The sequence below is a fragment of the Lonchura striata genome, unplaced genomic scaffold, assembly GCF_046129695.1.
Source record: "Lonchura striata isolate bLonStr1 unplaced genomic scaffold, bLonStr1.mat Scaffold_149, whole genome shotgun sequence".
Lineage (NCBI taxonomy): Eukaryota > Metazoa > Chordata > Aves > Passeriformes > Estrildidae > Lonchura > Lonchura striata.
In genome coordinates, this window is record NW_027461098.1 from 232,782 (window position 1) to 259,270 (window position 26,489).

The 26,489-nt window shown below is 39.7% G+C and overlaps 1 protein-coding gene across 3 annotated transcripts; it reads left to right on the top strand.

Moving 5' to 3' along the window:
* HNRNPLL (heterogeneous nuclear ribonucleoprotein L like) lies at window positions 1-26,142 on the top strand. 3 transcript variants are annotated; one of them, XM_077790630.1, is made up of 14 exons: window positions 478-512; window positions 892-973; window positions 7,857-7,975; window positions 8,088-8,325; window positions 11,529-11,614; window positions 13,466-13,562; window positions 13,653-13,725; window positions 17,655-17,726; window positions 19,234-19,451; window positions 19,616-19,737; window positions 20,412-20,613; window positions 21,486-21,543; window positions 21,660-21,758; window positions 22,883-26,142. In XM_077790630.1, the coding sequence occupies exons 1-14, from the start codon at window positions 493-495 to the stop codon at window positions 22,936-22,938; spliced, it is 1,542 nt and encodes a 513-aa protein (XP_077646756.1). In that variant the 5' UTR covers window positions 478-492; the 3' UTR covers window positions 22,939-26,142. The 3 variants fall into 3 exon arrangements, with proteins under 3 accessions (XP_021394274.1, XP_077646756.1, XP_031360061.2); XM_021538599.2 differs by lacking the exons at window positions 478-512; window positions 892-973 and adding an exon at window positions 1-306; XM_031504201.2 differs by lacking the exon at window positions 478-512 and having other exon boundaries at window positions 607-973.
* Window positions 26,143-26,489: the final 347 nt, after the last annotated feature.

Here is a 26,489-nt window from a genome sequence, read left to right on the forward strand (position 1 = left end):
GTCACGTGCGGGGGCCGGCACATAGAGCATCGCTCGGGCTCGGTGCTGCCGCCGGCTCCGTCCGCGCTCCCGCGTCGCCTCCCGCGCCGGCCGCCCTTCCCTCCCACAGACATGTCATCGCCGTCGTCCGGAGAGCGGTACGAGGAGGAAGAGGAGGAGGAAGACGGCGCCTACGAGAGCCAGGCCAAGCGGCTGAAGCCCAGCGCCACTGCCGAGGAAGGCGAGATCGAGTACAGCGGCGCGGAGGAGAGCGACGGCCGGCGGGACAAGCCCCCCGCATCGCGCGGCGGCGGCTTCTCGGGCGGGGTGAGGGACGCGGGGCCGGCGGGCGGGGGGCGGCTCCCCTCAGGCTGCCGGCAGGGGGAGGGGACCCGCCCCGCCCTTACCGCGACCGCCGCCGCTGCCGGGGCAGGAGCCGCGCTCGGGGAGCGGCGGGGGCTCCCGCGGCCGCCAGGCCTTCCCGGCGCCGGGGCCCTCTGCCGCTTCCCGGGCATGGAGGCGCTTCCGGCGGGGTGGGAATGGCGGGGCTCGGGGCCGGCTCCCGGCTCCGCTCCGCGCTGCCCGCCGCCGGCGTGCGCTCGTTCCGCGGCGCCCCGGGCACGGGCTGGCCGGCACCCGAGGGCGGGTGGGCTGAGGGATGTGGCTCTGGGCTCCGCGGGCAGCCGGGTGCCTGCCGGGCTGTCGCCAGCGCAAGTTTTGTGCCGGCCCTGTTGCTGAGCGTCACTATAGAAACACCGAGCGGGCGGCGGCGGGGGATGGAGCCGCGGCCGAGGGTTTCTTTCATCCTCCCTTCCACCTTTGTGTCTGGCACCACGCGGAGATAAGGCTGGTCTTAAACCATTGCCTCCTTTTAAAATTAATTTCTAATTCTTCTTTCTCCCTACCTCACAGACACGACTATGAGCACCATGGTTCACTTTTTTTTTTCCCTGCTACGTACCTTTTTCTCGTGAATTTGCATCTAAGTATCAAGGTAGTCCTTGACACATAAGAGACTTTTCTGTCTACTGTTTGATTCCTTATCTAACTAATTGTCTGTCTGATTGCGACCGTTTTTTTCCTTGATGGCTCGCTCTCTTTCTTGCTTGAATAAGCCAAGTCAAGAAAATATTGATTTAATGTCAAAGCTTGAAATTTGGAATACCCCTTTTGTGATTTGTTGATATGAACTTGCTTGTCACAGGGATGAGTTAATGAGGGAGCATTTGCTGTTACCATTTCTCCATCAGTTAAATCTATTGCAAGAGAAGGTGCCTGGTAAATTTGTTGTGGTTTAACCCTCTCCTGCAACCAAGCACTGCACAAATGACTCCTGCCCGGGCTGATGGGGGAGGGAATCAAAAGGGTACAAGTGAGGAAAATTCTGCTCTCCTTTCTTCTTTCCCTGCTTTATATGCTGAGTGGGATTTCATAGGGTCTGGGATATCCCTTGGATATCCCTTGGATCACCTGGGGTGACTGTCTTGGCTGTGCTGACATGTGGACCTGCAGGAGAACCAGAGAAAGCCTTGATTCTTGCTCAGCACAAAGGAAAACCTCTGTATTATCAACACTGTTTCGAACAAGTATCCAAAATACAGCCCATACTACTGTGGAGAAAATTAATCTTACCCCAGCCCAAAACAGCACATTATTACAAAAGTTTCCTGAAAAATTGTAACAAAATAAATTTCCGGAGAGAATTGTTTTTACTCTCAAGTTTCTTGTGACAGAGTATCATCTCTGTTGCAGTCAAGACTCAGTAATGTGCTCTGTCTTAAAGGCCAGTGCGGAAATAATCCTTTTACTTGCTTAAGTTATCTGTAAAGTTTGTGCAGGAAACTTATGGATTCTGTAACGTATCTTATTCATCCCTCTGCAGGGAAATGTTCTCAGCTTATAAAAGTTGTATGTCGTTGAGACATACAAGATGAAGGTAGGCTGAGAGGAGGGAAGAAATGTAAGTGTCCTGGAGTCCTCAGAAGAGAGCAGAAACATAAGTAGGAGGAACTATAGTGAATGAGGAATTAGGAGGAGAAATGGGAAATGATCATGACATGATGATAAGAAATGGATGATCAGGGTAAAGAATGAAATGAGTCTGGCAGCCTTATGATTTGTTGGGTGTTTGGGTTTTTTAATTTTTTTTTTTTTTCCTTCACATATGTACCAAAATATCAGTGAACTGTACGCTCATATGGGATATATGCCCTTGTATAAAAGCTCTTTTGTGCTAGGACTCCTCTGGCAGGTTGGTGGGATCAGGGATTATTTATTATTGTGGTAGTTTCCTGTGCTGGGATTATTGCATTTGGCTGAAGAAGCCCTTCATGCCTCTATTTTTTTTGTTCTGTTTTGTGTCTTTTGTTGTGGGGTTTGTTTTGACTTGATTGTTTGAAAAAGGTGCCTAGAAATCTCTGTGTAAGACCCAGAAGGAATCCAGCATTTATTTTGCTCTTTGTTTTCCTCTGTTTCTTACTTGTGGGGACACTTCTCATAAACCAGAGGTGTATCCTCTCCTTTATGGATCATCTCCAGGCTGTGGGGCCAAGAGAGCCAGGAACAGACCAGGATGTTGACCAGGGAAGGAGCAAGATGTGTTCCTGCAGAAGTATTCAGTAGGAGAGAGTGATTTGGAAGAATGACCATTACAGAAGCAGTGTTGAGTGGTGGTGAAGCCCTGTCAGAGGAATCAGAATTCCAGTGTAGCAGAGGGTCAGGACACTGGGATAATGTGGGCTGAGAGCTGTGTTTAAGGAAATTTTGAGGGCCTTTCAGCTCACCTTTCCCTCCTTTAAATGCTGGTTTTATGGATTAATGTCATACTTATAGCACCTGTAGCATTCTCTTCCCTCACTGTCTCTGACATACCTACTCCTAAGCATTCTTGTGAAGTCAGGAAGATCTGTTATCCTTGTTCTTACAGTTGGGGAAGTGAGATGTGGTGTCTGAATGCACAAAACAGAGCTATCAGCTGCTGCAAGGTAAAACAGGGATGTGATCTTGCAGCTTCTCAGCCACTCTGTTGAAACCTCCTGGGTGCTAAATGGAAAGCAGCTCTCCTTGCAACTCAGTTGCTTCATGTCTAACACAGGCAGTGTGGTAACAGCAGCTAAATGCAATGAGTTCTGATCTTCACCTGTTTTGCAGTGACTTGTCCATTTCTTCAATGAACTCCATCCTAGAAGCTGGTTTTGAGTAAATGTAAATCATCTGCCCTCCTTTGTCCTCCTTCAAAAAAGAAAACCCAAAACATTGTCTTTAGGCTGGTTCTTCTTCCAGTGTCTCAGGCCAAATTTCCTGATGATATTGTGTTGTGTAGGGTTTTGTTTTGGGATGGTGTTTGCTTGGTTTAATTTATTTACTTACATATTTTTAAGCATATTCAGATTGTCATGAGCAGAGAGGAAAACACAATATACTGTTTCAGTTGAAAGAGACTTGGGGCAATGATATGTTCCAAATACCTGGCCATTTCAGGTCAGAAGGGGTCATAGTGGGAGGGTATTCTTTCTGTAGCAGTTGGAATCATTGAAAAGACACAGTGGTAGAGATGCATTAAACAAAGAGAAATGATACTTGAAGTCCTCATCCAATACAGAACTCAATTGTCAGGTAACCTTCCAGGGTATGGGGTGTGATTAATTTTAACCCCATTCTTCTTCATAGCCCTGCTCCCCAGGCCCCTAAACCAACCAACAACTGAAAAAGCACAAATCCAGGGTATACAAAACTGATACATTCTTCCACTGCTGTGGATCCATAATTTAGTCTTGTCTGTTTGGTTCTTCTGAGATACTTCCCCCACACACCACCAGTTCTGTTGTGTTGTAAAACAAATTACAGACCAGTTAAGAGGGATGCAGAGAGAGGAGAAAGTTGAGAGTTAATAAGGTAATCTGAAAGGTGAGAAACTAAATAAGAGTATATTTAGGTACTTGGCAGAGGGAATATGAAGGAGAAATGCCATCCTTTTGCAGTGAGGGGAGAAAAGAGAGATGGAGGAGGTAAATAGTGAAAGACAAGCAGATGCTCAAAAAAAGGTAATATGAGCTAATATGAGGATACTGACTGGAGAAAGGATAAAGGACACATTTTTGTGCAAACACTTGGTGAGAAAATTCTAATTGGAGTTGATGAGCAAGACAGGCATCTTCCTACAGCCCATGTTGACTTTCTTTCTTTTTGGAATGGCAAACTGTAGTTAGTTGGCAAGAAACTATTGATATGTTTCAAATGTTGTCAAGAGGTATGTAGGTCACCAAAAAATGGATGTTAAAATGCCACAGCTGTTCTTTGAAGCTGCTTCTGTTGCAGTCTTAGGTATGTGAAGTCACTTGTTTGTACTTCATCTGCTTGGATATGTCAGTGCTTCCCTTTGTGCCTCAGCTTCGTTTCAGGGTAAGGATTTTTATGCTCCTGGTTTCTTTTTTGGGGAAAACCTTTTCTGTCCTTGTTACTGGTCTTGAGCAGGAAGTCTGTTCCATTATCTATTTAAATTAACTACATTTTCTGTCCAGCCTAATGATTCCTCAAGAAATCGTTTATGAGCTTTCAAATCCCCTTAAGATATATATTAATGGTACAGTACATAGGTGGAGTGCAAGTGTGGTGTTGGAGTTTTGCATGGGGCTTTTGTGTTCTCATGGGAGCTGAGTTACTGAAAGACTCCTTTGTAGGCAGAGAAATACTGGTGGCTGTTAGTCAGTGTGTGAGCAGATGCTTTGATGTAACATTTGTCTGCATGCCAACTGCAGCACATATAGCTTTCAAGATACAGTAGCTGTGAGATCTTGGTCCAAATCCTGCATTGTTCTTCTCTGGGGAGAAATTCCAGCGGCAGTTGGATGAGCTGTGAATGTTCTGACCTTAGCTGCACACTTTACACTCTGCAGATGCATTTGATTTTTCATGTGGTCTCGTGGTTTTATTTCTCCTAGAGGAAATCCAGGGTCATTCTAGATTTGTTTGATACTGCAGCTTTGTAGCTGCAGAACTTGTTTGGCAATAGTATTCTTTGTGAAGACTTTCCTTGCACCCAAGTATCTACCTGTGGCACGTGTCCCCACCCCTCACCAGCCCATGTGCTCTGTGAGCAGCAGTTTGAGGGGGCTGATTTGTACTTGGCTCTTGTGCTGCTGTTCACTGCTACTGGCTGGAGGCTATTGGAGTAAAGCAGAGACCCTCTAATTTGGCCACCTCAGTGGTTTTATGTGAATAAAAGTGGTTCTGAAATTCCCTGTAGGTAAGTCCTCAAGATCATGGCAGGTGGCTGAGATATCACTTGTGTTTGGGGTTTTTTTTATGGGGGTGGGTGGGTTGTTTTACTGTCTTTGTTTTAGGGGAGTTCTTTGGGGTTTTCTTTATTCCATGCTTCTCAAACTTCTGATCAGGTTGCTATAATGGCAGTTTTTTTGTTCTTTCTAAATATCTTGCTAAATCTTGCTAAAAGAACACCTTCTGTATGATGTTTTGGGAGAAGGAAATTGGGATTGGAAAGCTAAATGTTGCTTTAATGATAACAGAAAGCAAAATTTGTATTTGTTGATACTCTGCAGAATTGCAGACACCTGTACATGTTCATGTAACTCATGGATAATGCATTCGAAGGTGAAAAAGTCTTAATTTTTGAGAGAATTTGTACTATTAGAAAGATTTGCATCTACTAATACTTGCTAGTAGATAAAAATACAAAGGAATGTGCATAACAAAGAAGCATGAACTGAAACTTAACTAAAAGTTTGAGCTGGGAAGGGGGGGGAGAGCAAAATACTCTTCTGAGTATCCATTCTCTGAAAAGCTTGATGTGATTTATGGAGATATTAGTTCAAAAAGGTAGTGAGTAGCAAGTACTAAGTTGCTGGTAACTATTCCTTGTGGTGAGTCTGCTTCAATGAGCAAATCATTGCTTATATTCACCATGTGATTAGACAGAAATAATATTGGATGGGATTTCTCAAGTATATTAAAAAAACCTAAAAGGAAATGCATCTCCCTGGCACTAACTGGGGTCTTAATATAGTAGCAAGTATGCAGGGCAATGAATAATTGATGTAATCGGTTTTGATTGTTCTGTAGACTGTAAGTAAAGTAAAGGTGCCTGTAATTTCAACATCTTAGAGTAATAGGGTTTGCAGGAAAAAGTGGTAGTTATTGTTAGCTTTCTCTTGAAGATTTCCTCAGGTGCTTTTTTTCAGCTTTGAAAAGTGTGTATGTGGGTTAAGAACATATAAGCTGAAAATAAAATCTCTCTGTGGTTCTGTTCCTTCTGCAATTGCCTAAGCATTTGCAGTTCAAAGTATTAACCTTTTGTGACTACTTTGATCACTGCTCCTGCTGTACACAGGAGCTGATTGATTCAGGATACAAGTTAACTTATACAAATATCACCAGTGGTGTTTTCCCAGCATTGCCACAGTTCTTATTCAAAGCAATGTGTTGCCTCTTAAAATGCTTTTGTACTGCAAACAAATAAAATGTAAGGTAAGCCTAACATATTACACAGCTGATTGTTCTGACATGTGAGGAAGCCTGAAGTGCTGGCTTTTGATTAAAACAGGATGGTCAATTCCTTATTTAAAGAAGGAAATCTATAATTGTTCAGTGAGAACTGTACATGGAACCACAGGAGTTAAACACACAAGACTCAATTTGTAGTTATCTGGAATGTGTTTTTTCCTGGCATCTGTAGTTCAAATGGACAGAGAAGAGAGGAATGTCTAACAGTAGTTGCAAGCATTGTGGTTACTTAATTACAGGAGCTCAATGCTCCTTTGTGCTACAAATGAGAATATCTCTCAAGTTCTAGAAGATGCTGTGCTGCTGCTTAAGTGAAAAATCAACTTGACTTGATCTGTTAGATGGAACACATTGATGTTGTCACTAGATTTGAGTACATCAATTTCACACTGCTGTTACAAATATGAAATTTGGGTGCTGCGTATTTGCAGTATATTTTAGTGTGCCCTTTATTAAAAAAATATTAGCGATAATTAATGATCTCTCTTTTTTGGCTTATCTTTTTTCTTTTTTTTTTTTTATTTTTGCCCTCCATGTCCTAGAATATTTAAGGTAAATGTCAACCTTACTTCAGGGTTTTCATGGAAATACGAGCTGATTATAACCCCAATTCTTCAGTTCCACATAATTGAGCCTGAAAGTAGCTCTAAGAAATATTTATGGTGGGAATTCTGTGTGCTAATGTATGATGTCTGGATCCATTCATAGCAATCAGCCCTGGGGTGAAAAGAGCCCCATATGTATGGAAATTGGGACTTTTTAAAAACATGTGTGTTCAGAATTATAAGGGAGGTTGGGTTTATTTCAACCATAATCCAGAGCTGGCATTTTCTTTTTTTTTGCATTGTGGAGCACTGGAAAATCTCAATTTGTGTTCAGTTTACAATGAGGGATGGCCCTCGTTTGTTCTTGCTTTTTTATTCTCTCAGCCTGTCTCAATAAAAAAAAAAAAAAAAAAAAAAAAAACCAGCATCAGCAAGCAGAGTGTTAGAAATATTTCAGCTGTTGGACATGTCCTAATTTTTTTTTTTTTATGCTCCTAATGAATAGGATGAGTGTAAGACCTCCTGTATTTCAATCAGTGTTAAATGGCTGCTTTTTTTTTAATACAAGTAAAATCCTGTGTGTGCAAACAGATTAATTAAATCTGAAAAGATTTTTATTTTATGTAGACTTCAGCAACTGAACTCGGCAATCCGTTTGGAAAGAAAAGTTAAATTATTTAACACATGCTTAGATTGTGCATTTAGATGGCTGCTTCTGGATCCAATGTAGCGTCTACCAAGTATTTAATTTTAATTCATGATAGGAGTGTTCCTTGCTCTGTGTTGAATTTTAAAATGTCATTTTGTTGCTAGGATGCTGGGGGAAGTCATCACAAAGTCTCTGTTTCTCCTGTCGTCCATGTCCGAGGGCTGTGTGAATCTGTTGTGGAAGCAGATCTCGTGGAAGCTCTTGAGAAGTTTGGAACCATATGGTATGTCTTTGTTAGGAGTTGTCTGGGGAAAAACACGCCATAAATGACCATCGTGGGCGCCGGTGTTGTTCTGAGTGAGCAGGAAACCTTAGTGTGCTGTTTCCCTCCCCAGCTATGTCATGATGATGCCGTTCAAGCGCCAGGCTCTGGTGGAGTTTGAAAACGTGGAGAGTGCAAAGAAATGTGTGACCTTTGCAGCAGATGAACCTGTGTACATTGCTGGGCAGCAGGCCTTCTTCAATTACTCCACAAGCAAGAGGATCACCCGGCCAGGGAACACCGATGACCCATCTGGCGGGAATAAAGTTCTCCTGCTGTCAATTCAGAACCCTCTCTACCCAATTACTGTGGTATGTTTTGTCTTCTTTTGTTTGTTCTTTTGTATATTCACATAGGTAACACAACATGTTCTTAAATCAAGGTTTTTCAAGATGGTTCAGTCTCATACAGGTATTTTGCAATACATTTGGAGACTTCGGAAGTGAAGATTTTGAAATATTTAAGTTGCTGCATGCTTGTGGAGTATTTTCAGATGCATTGCCACAACATCAAGATTGTTATTGAGCCTTTAGGCTCTGAGTGGTGTATGTTTAAAGAGCAAGGACTTTTTCCAGTAGGGAAGGGTTATTTTATTGCAGCCCTTCTTAAGTATTTTCTTTGTGGAAAGGTGAAACCTTTATCTTCTGATGATCAATCAGTTTGTTGGAATCTTCCTCACTTTTATAGGCCACCATATTTTCCTTTTAAGTATTTCAGGTTGTACCATTTATACAGTGGCATCCTAATTTATTGCCATTTATTAATGGCACATGTACATGTTTTTTTATGACAAAGGGTTTTGTTGTTGTTGTTATTTAAGCATTTACATTTTATCATGCATTAAATGCATATATTTTTCATAGGAGATTTTATAGTAGATGTTAAATTGAACAGAAATATTTAAGGAAAAAATCTGAAATTGTGTACTATGATACAAGTATGAGTCCATTTTCTTAGGGATGTAGAATGGTATGGGTCAATCAAAGTGTTTGGGGTGTGTGGAACCAAGTAACTTAATGTGAGCATTACATTTTATTTAACGTGCTGTACATTATGAGAGCAAATTGACTGCAACTTAGTATTCCTGAAATTACCTCACATAGTCAGTTCCACATCATGCTATCTGCTTCATTGTCTTGAGAGTATTGATAGCTTTTTGTCTGTTGATTCATCAGTGAGTGATGAATTTTATTTTTCCTGTCAATTCTCTTTATAGAAAAGCACGCCATGGTGGGAGTTGCTTTTTAGTGTTTAAAAACAAACCTGCTCTGAGCTGTGTGAACAAATCCACTGACTGAGTTAACGTATTCTTTGCACGTGACTGTAATACATATTTTGAAAACTGTTTCATTCATGCATTTTAAATTTGCCTTGCATGAACTTCTAAGTTAAAGGTGAATGCTTGAAGAAACTGGGAGAAGAAGCCTGGTTCTGGGCTAGGAGAATTCCATGGGAATTCTGAGGATGAAGCCTCTGGCACAGTAGCTCCCTTTTAAAAACAAACAACCCACCCCTAACCTCTTCCTTCCCACTGCCCCCAGCTGGTTTTTTAGCATATACAAATGAGTGCTAGGAGCAGGCAGATTTCCAGAATTGCTGGCAAGCAGCACAGCTCATTGAAGGCAGTGTGGTCACAGCAACTGGGGAGAGCAGCTGTGCCCATAACAGCTGAAAATGTCGTGAGAAAAATACAAATTTTGCACTTGTCCGGTGGGTTAAAAACTAGTTAATTTAAGAATGCCTCACACCAACTCTGCATTATTTAACAAACCCACCCCCAACAAAACAAAACAAAAATCAACAAAACATCCTTCCCCCTCAAAAAAAAAAAAAAAAAAAAAGGCACAAAGCCCAATACTACCTATTGCTTTTCAACACTTCTTAAGTTTGAGCTAAATTTTAAAAAAGAGATGAAAAATTGCAATCAGTTTTAAGTGATAAGTCTGATTATCTGCAGTAAACTGTTGTAAAGTTTTTAAGAGCTTTACTTTAAAAACAAGATCGAGTTTTTGGGGAGACTGGTCCATTCAAAGGCATCTTGTGGCAGAAGCAATATTGTTTTAAAATTACAATTGTGATGTTTTTTTGAGGGATGTAACAGCAATGGGCAAGAAGAGCAAATAAACTGTATTCAATTCCTGATTGCTTTTCATCCCTGTGTGATAGGGGTGTTGGTGTTTTGAAAAGTTTTGCCCGTTATGTCATATGTAGGTCTTTGAAGTTCAGTTTCCTTGTTTCCTTACCTGTGGGCAGAACGTTTTCAGAGATTTGTGTGTTCAGAGACTTTCCACATGCATGAGGAAGGTGAGGTGTACCTTGGTAACTGAATTATGATATTCTAGTACATATATAATATGAGTGCTTAAATTCTTAATAAATAGCCCTCATTAATGTGTCTGTGAACCACTTGATTGATTTGGTAATATAAAGTAGCTGAATTATGAAAGAGAATGAAAAAATTCAGCTCTGTGTGTGACTGCTGGCTAATGACACTGATAGGGTTTGGAGTAGACCTTATAGTTTTAAAGACAATTTTTTTGATTTTAATTAAGTCGCTGTGAAGAAATTTTTTGAGGGATAAATTGTGAAGGAAAGTCATATGAAAATTAATGTCACCTGGAGCTAGAAAGTTTCTAGGAAGCTTTTCTCTGAAACAGGAAAGATGGTGGGCAGCCTTTTGTGGTGCCAAATGTGCTGTAAATCTCACAGGTCTTATTTTTTATGGGTTCAGGCTGTGTGGGCTGTGTCTTAGTTTTAAGAAATCCACATGCCCCCTACTCCTTTGCCTCCCAATTACTCCTCTACTCTGCAAAACATAATATTTATATATGGTATAGTAGGTATAATAAATATTATACCTACTTCCTTTGCCACTTCTCCCTCTTGCCCCCCAAATAAACCTGAGGATGTACACCAAGATCTTGGAATGATCATTTTGGAGGTATTTGCTTTAGATAAAAAGAAAGGAAGCAGCATAGCACCCACTTGTTTCAGTTGAATGAAAACTGTTGACATTCTCATTTTGATGAGCTAAGTTTACATTTTGAACTGTTCCTGGTTAGTCTCTGAAAAAGAACACAAGCTCAGCTGCTTGAAACCTATGAAATGTGTTACAATGACAAGTGTCACTTTGTCTCTGCTGTGGTAGAACTGCTGCAGGGCGGTGCTTCAAAGGCAGCTGAGCTTGAGACATGGATGCAGTTATTGGGTTTTAACACAGTTGAAGATACTTGTTAGACCAGTATTTGCATGAGTACTTCTTATGGAAGTCTTTTCCTGTATTTCAGATTTCATTGCCTGTAGTATACTGATGCATAAAAATGGATCATGATTGATATGACTGAAAAATCCAGTCATGACTGTATTAGTTTTAGAGGGGAAAATAAGAAATGGAAAGTTAACAAGCCTTTTCTTTGCTCTTTGGCATTTAAATATCACTGCAAGAAAATGTTCTGTGGACCAAAAGTGTTTGGAATTTCACATCTGACTAAATTTTTTTTTCCTTCTTCCTTAGGATGTTTTATACACTGTGTGCAACCCTGTTGGAAAAGTTCAGCGCATTGTTATATTCAAGAGAAATGGAATACAAGCCATGGTTGAATATCCTTTTTGAGTGTGATTTTTTTTTTTTCTATAGGTTCTTGACGCCAAATGGGTTTAACATGCAAATGTAAGAAAAATACCATGTGATTTTGAGGCCAAATTATTTCTTCATTTCTGTCTAAGACATGGTAACTTCTGATTTTTATAATTCTATAAGACAAAGTAGTTCTTGCACATTTCATCTTTTTAGGAAAATGGCATTGTCAACAGTGGTTGATAATCATGTTTATAGTCCCTCAGGCCTAATATTTGCAGACATGAATTATGTCATAGATTTGACAACCCCTTATATGCACCTTTATACACAAGTCTCATGGCTTCTGCTTGTGTTGATACTCAAGAAATGGGTAAGGGATTGCATAGGTGCAGTTTGTCTTCTTCAGACTCTTGTGAAATAGTCCCAGTATGTACTGCTTGTCTTACTGTTTTGACTTTATAAAGCAAAGATGAACTTAGGCATCCTTGACCTTGATTCTTGGGCATTATGTGTTGAAGAAATTCCCTGCTCTATTATCCTACTGTTTACTCTATTTGCAGTTGTTCTTGGATTGAATGTTCAGAATTGTTGTGTGTTGCTGTGGTTTGTGAAGTCCAAAGGCTGATATGATTAAGCCTTAATTAATGAAACTCTGACAGCCCTCTTCTAAAGCTTTATTTACATCAATTTTTTAGCTGTTATCTGGACAAAATTTGCCAAATTATTTTGCATTACTTTGTGATTTCAGGTGCTACCAATGTGATGGCTGCATTGATTATTTTCCAGGCAAAGGGAACTACCTAACTTCTATTAAGTCAAACTAATTGCTATTTATATATGTAGAAAACTTAAACTGTGTCCTAACAGACAATAATTTGACTTACTGTATGTGTTAAGTTTGTCATAAATTGAATTGTCAGATCAGATGACTTGCACAATTGGGGATTATTCTTGGGGATAATATTCTCTCATCTTATGAGAGATTTGGGAAGTTGTGGGGAGGGTCCTGCAGACACTCAGAAACTCAGTTATGTCTTCTGAATTAAATTCTGCAACATGCCTTGTATTGAAAATGAAACAGCCAGCAATTGAAAGAAAACTCACAAATGTGAGTGAAATAATGCCAGTAGCAAGGTAAACAGTTGGGGGTGGCAAGGAAAGTGAGCTTCAATAAAAGCCTTATCTGAAAACTTCAAAATTTGCTTAAATATAAATGCTACTTGAAGTACCCATTACTTCTGCAATTCTGGCCAGTGTCAGTTTCTTATAGGTCTGAGAAACTTAACTTTGCTAATTTTTAAGTTACACAGTGAACCTGTGTCACTTTGGAAGTAGCTGGGCTGCAGGAATGGGATAAAACCATGGCACATTCTGTTTTGGACTTTTTCTAAAATGTCACCAAATAATATCACTAAATAAATAATGGTGTGCAAGGTCTGTTCTGCTGCAAAGTTCTGGCTTTCTGACACCACATATTATTGAGTATGAGTGAGGTAATGGGTTGTGATGTGCCAAGGCTCAGGCACATTTTTCTGCTAATCACAAAACTAATCTTGGAGCATGAGGGGTATATAAAATAACTTGGAGCCAGGTACATGCCTCTGCCTGTTGTATTTTTTTGAGGCAAGATGAGTATTTGTTCACTCCAAGTCTCTCTTTTTGTTATGTGGGGGGTTTTGCCTAATGAGCTATAAAGGGTGTACACTTAATCCTTTTTGATGTAAAGTAACTACTGTCATAAGTCTCTGTGGAGTTCTTGTAGTGCATACAGTAGTGAAATACCTGCAGGATACAAAAGTAAAAAGGCCCTATCAGATAAAAGGTACATGAATGAGATACCTGGGGGAAAAGATCCTTAACATGATGTGTATGTTTGAATCGGTGTTTTGTGCCCAGAAGGCAAAGGCTGCGCTCAATGGAGCAGATATCTATGCAGGATGCTGCACATTAAAAATTGAATATGCAAGGGTAATGCTTGGACCTTCTCTTTTAATTTTACTCCAGAAAAATGCATATAATCAAGGCTTAACCTCTTTCACTTTTACTTTATTTGAACAGCCAACTCGACTTAATGTCATTAGGAACGACAACGATAGCTGGGACTACACTAAGCCATATCTGGGCCGCCGAGGTAGGTTGTGATCCGTTCTCACGGTAGCTGTTTGACTGTACTAATGCCAGCCCTTCACACGTGTCAGGCTGTGGCCGCAGTCCTTCCAAAGCAGGCCAGTGCTGCTGGAGGCTGTGCCAGCGCAGGGAATTCACCCTGAGCCCTAGTGCCCCCTACTGCCGTGTGCTTGAGCCACTTAGTGCGACAAGGAGCCCACACCTCCAAGCACCTTCGCAGTTCTCAAGGACTTGCATTTCTCCAAGCAGCTCTCTCTCTTTGGAGGAGAGGAAACCTGGCACAGACTATTCCATATAAACTACAAACTTGCACACTGCTTCTCCTTCGAAAGGACTCCTTTCCCCTATGTTGGACAAGGCATTAAGAAGGATAGAGGACTTCAGCAGGCTGACTCTACACTTCATCATGCACCACATCGGCATCAGCAAAAAAAAAAAAAACAAACCCAAACAAACAAAAAAACCCTCTGAAAACCTCAGACTTGCAGTTCACCTTGTCTGCATACTGCATGCACCACCACCACAAGTTTGTAAAGGAGGACCTTTTCAGTACTTCAGATTTGTGTGGGATGAATAACATGATAGACTGTACCCATTCTGTTCAAGTTTGTATGTATGCTGGTCTTTTTTCCCTTAAAATTACCACTGAAAAATCAAGAACCTACAAAATTAAGAACCTCTTGTTGATATCATTGACATTGTAATCTATTTATTACTTGCTGTATATGAGAGTTGCATTCAGACTTAACAATGTAAATACTGTTTAGTAGTAGGGAAGTTCAATCCTTATAATGCAGATAGTTGGAACTGAGCAGTGCAATACCAATAAGTCCCTTCAGCTATACTTAAGTAATAAAATAGGGAGATTCATAATTGGTACAGGCATATTGTCTCTTAAGTACTCAGCTGTAAAAATTCTCACAGCTTAACTCATGTCAGTAGAAACTATGATTATATATGTACAGTCAAACTCCTGTCTAGCCTAACTCCTGTTAATTGTTTATTTAAAAATAACCAAAAATTTGTAACTCTTGAGTGCAGTGTTCAGTAACCTATGTACAATAATATGTTCAATGTAAAGTTAGAAAAGTGAAGACAATGTGACCAAGATAGAGTATCTACTTATCAAAGGCTACACAAGAACCAGGGCTTTGGCTGTCTCAAGAGATTTTCACTTGAGAGTAATTCTGCAGAGACACTGGGCTTGTGAAACTGTTGTACAACTAAAAACTTAGGGCTTGGCTTTTCATTATGAAGTTCTTGTAAAAAGTTAACAAGGGAGCTACAGTATTGGTTGCAGCTTGTAGATTATGACTATTTCTGTTTGGATTCAATATTTTTCTCAAATTCTTGAGTCAAAGCAAATTAATTCTGAAGGAACTCAAGGACAAGGAAAAAAATCTAAAGGTTTGAATTTGAAAAATTGAAAGGAATTAATTTGACCTTTGTATCTTTTGATCATTGCAATGTTTGGAGGCTGACTTGTAACACTGTGCATATAAATGCATTATGTAATTGGTCTGCAGAGACATATGACTGTATGAATGGAAACTTCCCCCAACTTGAGCAACAGTGGAAAATGAAAAACTTAGGATAGGTGTGGCTTGCTCTTTTCAAGAATTCTGCTCTTTTGTTTTTCTTTTATTACTGTCTCTATTCTCTATACATAAGCGCCCTATTACACATAAGAGGAAAAAAATAGACTTGTATTTTATATATATATATATCGCAATCATTACATACTGTATGTAGTATGGTTTTTCATTTACTATGATCCACATTAATTTATGTGGACAATGGGAATATAAATTGTTGAATGAACAGTAAAATGTACTTGAGAAAATAGGTACCTAGAGCAGTTTTGCTCATAAAGTAATCCCAGAGTTGGGGTTTTCTTTGAAAGAGTTTATATATTTGTCCTTCAGCTCACTCTTGCAACAGCACTATTTGGGTTTTGAACATAGTGTGACCTGAGCTGTAGGGCTCTCACTGCAGCAAAGATCTTATCCCAAGGGAATTTCATTCCAAGGACAGACAGGCCAATAAATCCTTTCAGATTTTCACACCTGCCCTTCAAATGTAAGGAAGGAAATGCATTTTACTAATGATTTCTTTCAAGAACTGTCTTTAGTTCTTTATGGTAATAAATTGCTCATAGTCTTTCTCCACTAAAGCAAACTTTCTAACAAATGCCTTCTGCTATGAAGTCATATTGCATTAGATTGAATGAAATAAACCCACCTGACTTAGTGTTCTACTGGCTTTTAGCCAGAAATTTCAAACTGTCATTTGGAGCGTTTCTTTTGGTGGTAATACCAGGTTGCTCAGTGACTCAAGGACCCAATGTACAAACAAATCTAAAAATCAAGGAACCCAAGCTTAAACAAGATCATAAAGAACCTTTCCTTTCAGAATTGTTTTAAACACAGGTCTGTTCTTGTATTTCAGTGCTTGTTTACACAAGTATTTGTACTGGCACAATCCAGGGGCTTTGTACAAGGAAGGAATAAGCATGGGGCAAGGAGACACTTGCACCACCATGAGGAGGAAGTATTTGTCAAACTTTTCTAACAGAATTATTTATTTGAAGAATATGATTCTTGACGATATTTTACTGTGGGTAGCTTTAAAGCATTAGTTCCACAGATTGGAATTACAAAACTGATTTTTCTGAAAGATGATTACTTTGTACAGTTTAAATGCTCAAAATACTTGATTTGACTGCTCATTTGCTTTCTAGAGCCAAGAACCAAAGCTGTTACCCTGAAAAGGGAGTGGAAAAGTAAACTTGACAGTAATCTTTCTTCTATATGTTTTAAAGTGTTCAGGACTGCTCTCTCTTCAGATTTTACTGCCAAAGTAAATATCTGACTTGGAACCTGGCCTCAAAATCCTGAGCAGAAGGGGCCACATGTGTTTTCATCTACCACTGTTGTGTAATCAAATAGTTCCTGGTTTTTGGGGAAAATACCTCCAACTGCATTGGGCTGGAGTTACTGTTTTCAGCAGTCATATTTAAATTTCCTGAGAATTGTTGTAAACTGATAAATGCCTTACCCCATCTTTTCAATGTTAATTTTTTTTTTTTTTGTAATTGTAAGAAAAGAATTGTTGCTTACCACAAAGAAATCTGGAAGTTTAGATTTTTTTTCTTTGTCGTGCAGCATGGATCTGATTGGAAAATACAATTTTGGCTGTGAGGAATTGCTTCCCTCCATTAATGTAGACCCCTTGCTTAACTTTATATCCTAGAGAACTGGGTTTTCTTAAAGGATTGACTGTTGTTTAAGTGCATTACTCAGTGATACTTTCCCTCAGTTGAACTGCTATGTGCTGCTGATAATGCCACAATGTACAATCCTTTCAGCATGCCCATAAATCAGTAGGTGTTCTGTAAATATATATGTACACATAATGTAATGCTCTCTGTTTACTGATTATGAAACCATGTAATACAGGTTGTTGTTGGCTTATGCTGAAACTTCTTGAAAGAAGCCCACTTTGAAAATGTGTTGCTGTTGAAGCTAATATTATGATTCAGGTACTGTCTTTCAAAAGTACTGCATTTCAAATTTGTTTTAAGAGACACATGGGTAAATCCTGCTGTATGGTGTTTTCTATACTAATGTGTGGTGTCTGTTTAGAGGAACTATTGAGTATCTCCATGAACTTTAAATGTCTGCATCTCCTCATTGGCCACTGCCCCCAGTCAACTTAAGTGCAATTTGTTATACATATGGCAGTCTTTTAATTTTGGTGTCCCAGGGCTACAGCTTGTATTTTTAGACATAGAGTGAATGAGAAATCGTTTATAAAATTAACAAGGACTCAGATTACTTTTTCACTTCTTAACTAGAAGCTTTGTGTCTTAACTGGAGAAATCAAGTGCCTGGTTGTGCATACTAAACTGATTTCTTTCCCTTCCCATGTTAGACAGAGGGAAGGGCCGGCAGAGACAAGCTATTTTGGGAGAGCACCCATCATCCTTTAGACATGATGGCTATGGTAAGTAACATGGGATGACAGCTGGTAATGATTTCTTACATGCTCTGTGGAATTCTAAATATTTAGTCAATGCTTGGGTTGGCTATGGTTCTTCCCTTCAGCGTGAGCAGTTCACCTGCAGTGCTATCAGATTGACAGTCTTCTGAAACACTGCTGGTTCAGTGAAACCATGTGCACTCATTGCCTCACCTCTTCCTGTCACCCAAAGCATTCAGCTCTACAGGTTTATTTCTTAGAAGAAAGTTTTCTTTCAGTTGCCATCACCATGTCAATGGGTAGAAAATGATAGCTGGATTGGGAAAGCAGTTTTCTTCTAGAAGATGGCAACATAGCGTGATCAGTGGTTTGGTACAACAGAGAGCTCTGATGTTCTTGTATGCAAAGCGATGAATTGTTGGCATTTGCATTTCTAATTTAGGTGATTCAGAAAAGGTGCAGCTATGTGACTGTAGAGGAATGATGTTTTGGAATCAGTGCTATCAAGTACTGTGTTTGTTACCAGTGCTCTCTGTAAGGCAAGACCTGCTGTCACTTTCCTGTGCTGAGTGAAGACCTCAGGGTGGAGAAACAAATGTCTCCAGTCACCTGTGATTTTTCTAGTTATTTACTCTCTCAGCTGTCAGGTGCAATGTGATTTCTCTTGCCTCTTTCTTTTCAAAGGTATTTATGGTATTTTACAATGTAGGTTGATATGCTACCTACTCCTTCCAAAGGTTCTTCCAATCTCCAGCATTTACAAGTCCCATCTTGATTCAGTGATGTTCTTTTTTCACTCTTTTGATACATCTTTCTACCTTAAGTAATGTGTCCATCTCCTCCTATACTACTCTCTGCCTGTCATTACTGCTTTTTGCTGGGAAAAAAAAAGACAGAAGGTTCCTTTTATACTTGGCTATGTGAGTTTCACATTATTTTTGTCTCAGAAAAACAGGGATCCTCCCCTTGGTCTGTAATACTGATATTTTCTGTGAACAGAGGTATTGCTTACTAGTAGTGTCTCATCACTGAAAGAAAAAAAGACATTATCTATTTCAACTTGTAACTTTATCTATAGTGGAAAATAGGATTACTTCATTTTGCATTAGTGTGGGGATTTAAGTATTCCTGTTTCTTCCAAATGAGCATTTTGAAAGGCAGGCTTCTGACTTAATCTCATGTCTCTGGGAAAAAGAGCTGTGTCATCTCCTGACCTCTGTCTCACTCCATTTGGTTTGTTTTCCTGACTTTGTAATATTCTTTCTTGGTGTCACGTAGCTCTGTAACTACATGGGAATATTTCTGAATGTTGATTTTAATTATTTCCTCTGATACACTTTTGTTCAAATATTTTGCATGCTTCAGGGAAGATAATGATTTTTGTAAATACTGGAATATCTTTTTTTCAGCAATCACTGAAAAACCTTTTACCCCTCCTTTAGATATGCATTACGTATGTGGGCTTTGATGCATGATTAGGCAGTGAACAGGATTTCACAGAACATAAAACCACGGTCTCTGATCTCCTTAGGCTCCCATGGCCCTTTGCTGCCCTTGCCAAGCCGGTACCGCATGGGGTCTCGGGACACTCCGGAGCTCGTTGCTTATCCCTTGCCGCAGGCATCCTCCTCCTACATGCACGGTGGGAATCCTTCTGGGTCCGTTGTCATGGTTAGTGGGTTGCATCAGCTCAAGATGAACTGCTCAAGGGTATTCAACCTGTTCTGCTTGTATGGAAACATTGAGAAGGTAAGGCATAACTGATTAGAAACTTGGAAACTGCTGTAGTTCTTTCAAATGCTTTGGAAAAAGCCCGTCCGAGATTGTCTAAAAATATATCCTAATGTTTTATAAAACTATTGGATGAGCTCTTTGTTGCAATGTATATATTTTTTTTACCTTATCCGTCTTAGGTGAAATTTATGAAGACTATTCCAGGCACAGCACTGGTTGAAATGGGTGATGAATATGCTGTAGAAAGAGCGGTCACACATCTCAATAATGTCAAGTTATTTGGAAAGAGACTCAATGTCTGGTAAATATGTTTTATCAGATTAATAGTCCACCAGTGGGCAGATGGAATGAGGTTTCAAAGGGACAATAACACAGTACTCTGTTATCGTTGTTGGAGTTATGATTTCCAGTTTGCAACTGTTTATTTTGGTTTTCAACTGAAGGAGGGTTAATTTATGTTAGATATTAGGAAGAAATTCTTTACTGTGAGGCTGGTGAGGCACTGGCACAGGCTGCCCAGAGAAGCTGAGGATGCACCATCCCTGGCAGTGTTCAAGGCCAGGTTGGATGGGGATTTGAGCAACCTGCTCTAGTAGAAGCTGTTCCTGCCCATGACAGGGGGGTTGGAAGGGTTAAGGATTAAGGTTAAGGTCCCTTTTAACCCAAACAACTCTAAGATTTATTACTATTTATAATTTTATTTATTTACATTCATAAAGCATATTGTCATTACATGGATTGGCCACTGATAAATTGTATTCCCTAATGTGTCTTATCCATTTTTTCTGCATTTTTCAAGGAAGGTATCAAATCCAACCCATCCTGTTCTTACTGCATTTATTTCAAAATATTATAAAGAAACATCAGCTCTTTTCTAGTTAGATAATAATCTGCAAAATAATAATCTGTCATAAATATGATATGATAAAATATGATAGCCACAATTATTTAAGAAACTTTATCCCTAAATTCCAGTGTTTCCAAGCAGCACTCAGTAGTTCCAAGCCAGATATTTGAACTGGAGGATGGCACGAGTAGTTACAAGGATTTTGCCATGAGTAAGAACAATCGCTTCACCAGTGCTGGCCAAGCATCCAAGAACATCATCCAGCCACCCTCCTGTGTGCTGCACTATTACAATGTTCCCCTGTGTGTGACTGAGGAAACGTTTGTCAAGGTAAGCACTTGGAGGGACTGACATCCAGTGCTCCCTGGGCTCTGTCCTGGCTTTTCATGGTGCTGCTTTTAAAAACAAGTAACTGGGAGGCTTGTAGCAGAGCCACTGGAAGAGAGCTGTTCCTTAAAATATATTTCTAGCCTATCTGGATATGTTTATAATTCTGGAGTTACTGTCTCAATTTTATTTGTTTATATTTAACGTGAGAAGAAAATTTGAAAATAAAGTAATTTGGGGGGTTTTTGGAGGAAAAGGAAAAGACACAAAGCCAAATACATGAAAGTTAGGACTACAACTCACAAAGGATTTACTGACTCCCTGCCTAGTAATGACTGCTAGCATGTTTTGGAATGGAGACAGGCATGCACCTGGGACCCTTGGCACAGTGGTATCCTAAATGAACTCTGGATGCTTAAAACATACAATATTGGGCCTCATTTAAGTGGAGGCAGTGGCAAGATTGCTTACAGTTCAGTGAGTTCTTTTTCAGTTCAATAAAATATATTTTTCCAACTCTCTCTGAAAACAAACTCTGGTTCCCAAGTGGTGTCCTTGTACAAACAGCTTCAGAGCTACTGTATTGGAGTAGCAATGTCAAAAAGTAGAACTTGTTATTATTTAAATACATTTCTGGAGATAGCAGTGATATCATAGATACAGGAGCCTTGTTTTACAAACTACAGAATGGTATTCTAAAGAGTTGCCAGTCTAAACATATTTTTAAAATAATTTGCCGTAAATTCTTGCAAACTCTCTTAAAAAGTCGGAGTCTTCCTTTTTGTGTGTCTCTTCCAGGAACTTGGAATTTTTGCTAACTTGTTTATATGTGCACTTTTGCTGGAGTTTTACCTCTTATTTTATTTTTGTGACAGTTATGTGAGGATCATGAAGTTCTCAGCTTTATTAAATACAAAGTGTTTGACCCAAAACGTAAGTAAAATTTGACCTGTTTGGGAAGTTCCTTGATTCTAGTTGTGATCTGAGTATCCACTGTCAGGAGACATTATTGATCCCCTCCTTCCCATTTTTATTTCTCATTTTGACAGCTTCTGCCAAAACACTGTCTGGTCTGTTGGAATGGGAATGTAAGACAGATGCAGTGGAAGCTCTCACTGTACTTAATCACTACCAGATAAGAGTCCCAAGTAAGTAAATTTTCCTTACTGCTGGATTTTTTTTTCTGTGGAGAAGTTGAGGGTTCTGGTAGCCACGACAATGATCAGAGGGCTAGAGCATCTCTCCTATGAGGAAAGGCTGAGAGAGCTGGGGTTGGTCAGCTTGGAGAAGAGAAGGCTCCAGGATGACCTTAGGGTGGCGTTTCAGTGCTTTAAAAGTCGGCTTGTAAAAAGAGGGAGTGACTTTTGACATGGGCAGATAGTGATAGGAGAAGGGTAAGGGTTTTAAACTCGGAGAGATTTAGGCTTTAGATGTCAGGAAGATGTTCTTGACTCTGAGGCTGGTGAGGCACTGGCACAGGTTGCCCAGAGAAGCTGTGGATGCCCCATCCCTGGAAGTGTTCAAGGCCAGGCTGAATGGGGCTCTGAGCAGCCTGGTCTAGAGAGTGGCATCCCTGCCCATGGCAGGAGGTTGGAACTGGATGATCCAATGAGATGATCCCTTCCAACCAAACCCTTCTCTGATTCTTTCACAATAAATATAGAGAAATCTGCAATGTCTTGAACAGAGGATTCTTTAAATTACTCAGCTCATTGCTCTCAGTTTAGTCCTCCTGTAGCACATTACCTTTGAAACTAGAAATTTAGCTGAATTTAGCTCCAAACTAGCAAGAATAGAATGGTGTGAGTTCACCTGCTAAACAAGTACACAATAGGCCAGATCTGCACTGAACAATTAAGACAGTTTACTGAATTAAATGGAATTTTTCCAGGTGTTCCCAGACATAATATTGAATCCAGGCCAGCGTCTAATATTATTTTAAACTACCTCCTCCTAACTGTTATGAGTTTGTCTCCTTGTGAAGTGTTAACAGGTTAAATCTTTCCTATTCCCCCACACCTTTGGTCCACCTTGTTAATAATGGACCTTAGGGGCGGGATATTTTTGAAGATAGTATGGGTAACACTCTGTTCACAGTTTCAGCTTCTTCTGTTTGGAGAGTTGGTAACAGCAGAAAAGCTTTCCCTTTCAATGTGAAAAGGGCAAACCCCCCGCGGGGTGTGAGTGTGCAACACACAGAACTGGTGAACTGCCAGGTTCAGGTCAGCAGGAGAGCTGTGCCCACGGTGTGTTCTGTGTTGTCTCCTCACAGATGGCTCCAACCCTTACACCTTGAAGCTTTGCTTTTCTACTTCATCCCATTTATAGAGAAGAGGACAGCATGTTAAGAGCTACGTTCACCTGGATTTGCAAGTTAAAAACTACACTTCATTCACAAAGCTCTAAAGTGGTTGTTCTAATGTTGCCTTGTTTCAACTTAATTCTAATATCTTTTATCTTGTTTTATAATAAATGGATGTTCCTTCATAAATACAAACCAGATTTTTTTTATTTTTGCCTCTGAGAAGTACATGTTGTAAACTTACTACAAAGTTTGTATTTTGTTAGTGTAGTATCTTCAAATGTCTAAAGAAGCATCAGTAGGATAAACAAGATTGTTTCTTTTCAAAAAATGAAATATATTTGCATTTTCAAAATGTTAAAGATTAGCAAGTATTTTTCCATTTGTAGTCTTAATTGGCAGATAGAACTATTACAGCAGAATTTTAAATGTAGAACTTGTTTTTCAGTATGTTAAGTAGTAAAGTATGTTGCAATACTAAAAAGAAGCTTGTATTTATAAAATGCTTTGATCGGGTCAATGTTGCACATACTGAACTTTTAGTAGTACAGACTTGATTTATAGTTCCAAACAGAGCTAACGTAGAAAATTACTAAGTATGTACACATGTATGGTAAGAATTCATACTTAAAGTGGTTTTGTTGGTTTGTTTGTTTTTTTTTTTTAAAAAAACCCTATTTTCCATTTGCATTAGCATGATGCCATCTACAGCTAGTCCCACCATAGGGGCCTTTTAAAAATTAAAATTTCAAGCCTGTATCAATGTGTTCATCCTCATTTTCCATGATTTAAACTTAAATCTTTGGTGTTTAACATATCCTTTTGACTCTTTTTTAAAAGCAGTGGTTATGATAAATACTAAATGGTAAAAGTCATGGGGAGGTGACAACATGGATCACAATAGAAACCAAGGTGGTAAAAATAGTTAAAACAAAAAGAAAGCCCCCCCACCATATACTTTCATACATGGACAGTTAATTCAATGTTTTCTTCTCTCAGATTTATCTTAAACATCTATTGTGACCATGGAAGAATTCATCAAGTGAATAGTCTTGGCTTGTCTGTAGTTTAAGATGAGGTAATCTCAGTGGGATTCAGGTAGAGCAACTGACTATGTGATGTGAAATTCATGAGGTGAGAAATCTTTCACTTTGGAGAAGATAATTTGTTCTGTCCCAGTACTTTGAAACCTATCTTGAACTGGAGTTGTCTTTTTTGGGCTAAGCCCCCAGAAAGAGGAATCCAAGCAGTGGGGTCTGGGAGCTGGGAGTTGAACAAAGCTCTGTGTGTGTTCCTCGTTCTGAATTTGCAGTGGATTGCTGAGGGCTTCTTTCAGGTCTGTTCTTAGTCATTGCAGAGAAGTTACTTTATCAGCTATTTTATGCTTTCTCCTACAAGTTCTTTGTTCAGTTTTTATGGATTTTATCTATATCCATCCTATATGAAAGATGATTTGTGCAGAGTGCAGAGATTATGTTGTAGGATGTTTACAGGCTGTGGGCATTGCACATCTTTCAATACAGACTGGATTTTCCCCATTCTTAATTTCAAGGCAAACATTTCTCATCATACAAGCGGAAATGTGTCAGATGTCCTTCAGCTTTTCTCATCAACAATGATTCATTTTTGCCCTGTCTACCTCCATTTTGTTCATGCTTCAGGTAACAAGTGTTTTAGATAGTCACATCAGGCTGTTAATACGTCTGAACTGGGAACTGGAAACCAGCTGCTCTTTGGCAGGTCTTTCAGCACAGGGCTTGGAATCATCCCAGCCTCCTGTCGTTGGGGTGGCAATGAAACTTTCATTCTAGGGGCGCTGCTGAGACTCTTTCAGCCTCAGTGCTCTTTCCCCAGAAATTGCTTCTAGACAGCTCCAGCACAGAAGTCCACATGCCATATCTTGCTGCTGGTGAAATGCTCTGTGCTGCTTAGTGTTTTGACTGTAAAAAATATCTCCCAATCTCTCATTTTCTTCAATCAACTTGAATGTTCTGTGGAAGCCTGTTTCTCCTGTTACAATTTCCATTGCTGGTTGTGTTAATGTAGTTCCAGAAGTCGTTTGTAGTTGAATATTAAAAAAAGTCTGTTTTCAAATTGCAGTGTGGGATGAGTGACCCTTAAAACATTCTGGTTTCACTAAATTAAAAAAAAAAAAAAAAAAGAAAAAGAAATGCACTTTAATGTTTTGCATCTGTGGATGACAGCATTCAGTGCCTAAGATGTTCAGGTGAAAGGCATCTTTCCTGTGTCTTCCCAGGTCAAATGGAGCATGGTTCTCTGTGTATCATAGAGGACAGGATAGCAGCCAGAAGGCCCATGTGCAAAATGAGTAGCCTGTGCCATGTAAAGCAGAAAAGAGAGAAGACTGAAGAATTGTACCAACTTCTTTCTCCACAAAATAATAATCTTATTAATGTCTTCAGGAGAACAGGAAAGATTTCTTGTTGGTGTTTTGCTGTTAAAATAAAATGTTTTCTCGTGGGCCCACAAGAGTGGATGCTTGTCCTCAGGAAGGAATGAGGTTGGTCTTCTTCCACACATGAGGTCTGTGTTCACCTTTAATTTTGCTCTTTAAAACAGAGCCCAAACAGTGGGACAGGTGGGGAATCAGTTGTTCCAGAGGGAGTGAAGTTTGTCTCTCATTTGGTAGTGGTATTACCATACTTGTTAGATTAAAATTAAACCTTCAGGGTCTCTTAATGCAGGGGTTTTCCCCTGTCTCTTTTGCATAAGTCACACAAGCGAAACGTTGAACATTGCTATGCACATTGCCTGCTTGTAAGCAGCTGTCATTCACAATGTAATATCTTCATGTCTGTCCCATTGTTCGTTTTGTTGGGTTTTGTTTGTTGGTGATGTATTGTTTGTTTTTCCAATTGATCATCTTTCACTGGGGGTAAAGATGTGTTGAGGTGGAGATATGCCCCTCTTCTCATGATGCTCTAATTCTTGTTTATATTTATTTTTCCTTATATGCAAGAGGTGTGAAGAGTTGTTTTTTGACTTTCTATACCACCACAGCAAGATAGAGTGTATTGCTAGGGTGATGAAAGAGAAGAGTTAAAAGAAACCATGGAGGTCGTGTTTGGGTGTCCTGCTTTGTGAAAGGAATGATACAACTGGACGTGGTGTAACTAAGTCTGTCTTTTAGAAAGGGATAATATTTGGGGCAAGCTGGCTTGTTACTGGCTGAAACCTTTTTGTTGTAATTAAATGAAACTTGCTCCTTTTCCTGCTGTGTGTTTTCTTGTGAACAGCTCTTGAACTTGTTTGAATGTGCTGGTGGCTTAGCAGGAGACATTCAGTCTCTTCTGTTAAATAAGGCATTGAGGTCTGAGAACATGAACACTTTTTGCTGAATTATTTTTTTCATCTCAGGGATGTGTTTAAACATATTTGGGATTATTTTCTGTGTTCCTTTTTTTGGAAATACCTTGCATTCCCACATCTGTAACTACCAGTGGGTTTTTAGCCATTCCAGGGTTCTTTGTCTGCTTATGTTTATTTTTATGTCTAACCAGTCAGAGAGAAGTATGCTGCATGACTGATTTGTTGTGAAATTCAAGTACCTTCTCAG

Coding starts and splice junctions, on each gene's coding strand:
- HNRNPLL (XM_031504201.2), top strand. CDS start 638: ATGTGGCTCTGGGCTCCGCGGGCAGCCGGGTGCCTGCCGGGCTGTCGC. Junction 13,563..13,652: donor TAAAAATTGAATATGCAAGG/GTAATGCTTGGA, acceptor TTATTTGAACAG/CCAACTCGACTTAATGTCAT. Junction 20,614..21,485: donor CTGAGGAAACGTTTGTCAAG/GTAAGCACTTGG, acceptor TTTTTGTGACAG/TTATGTGAGGATCATGAAGT.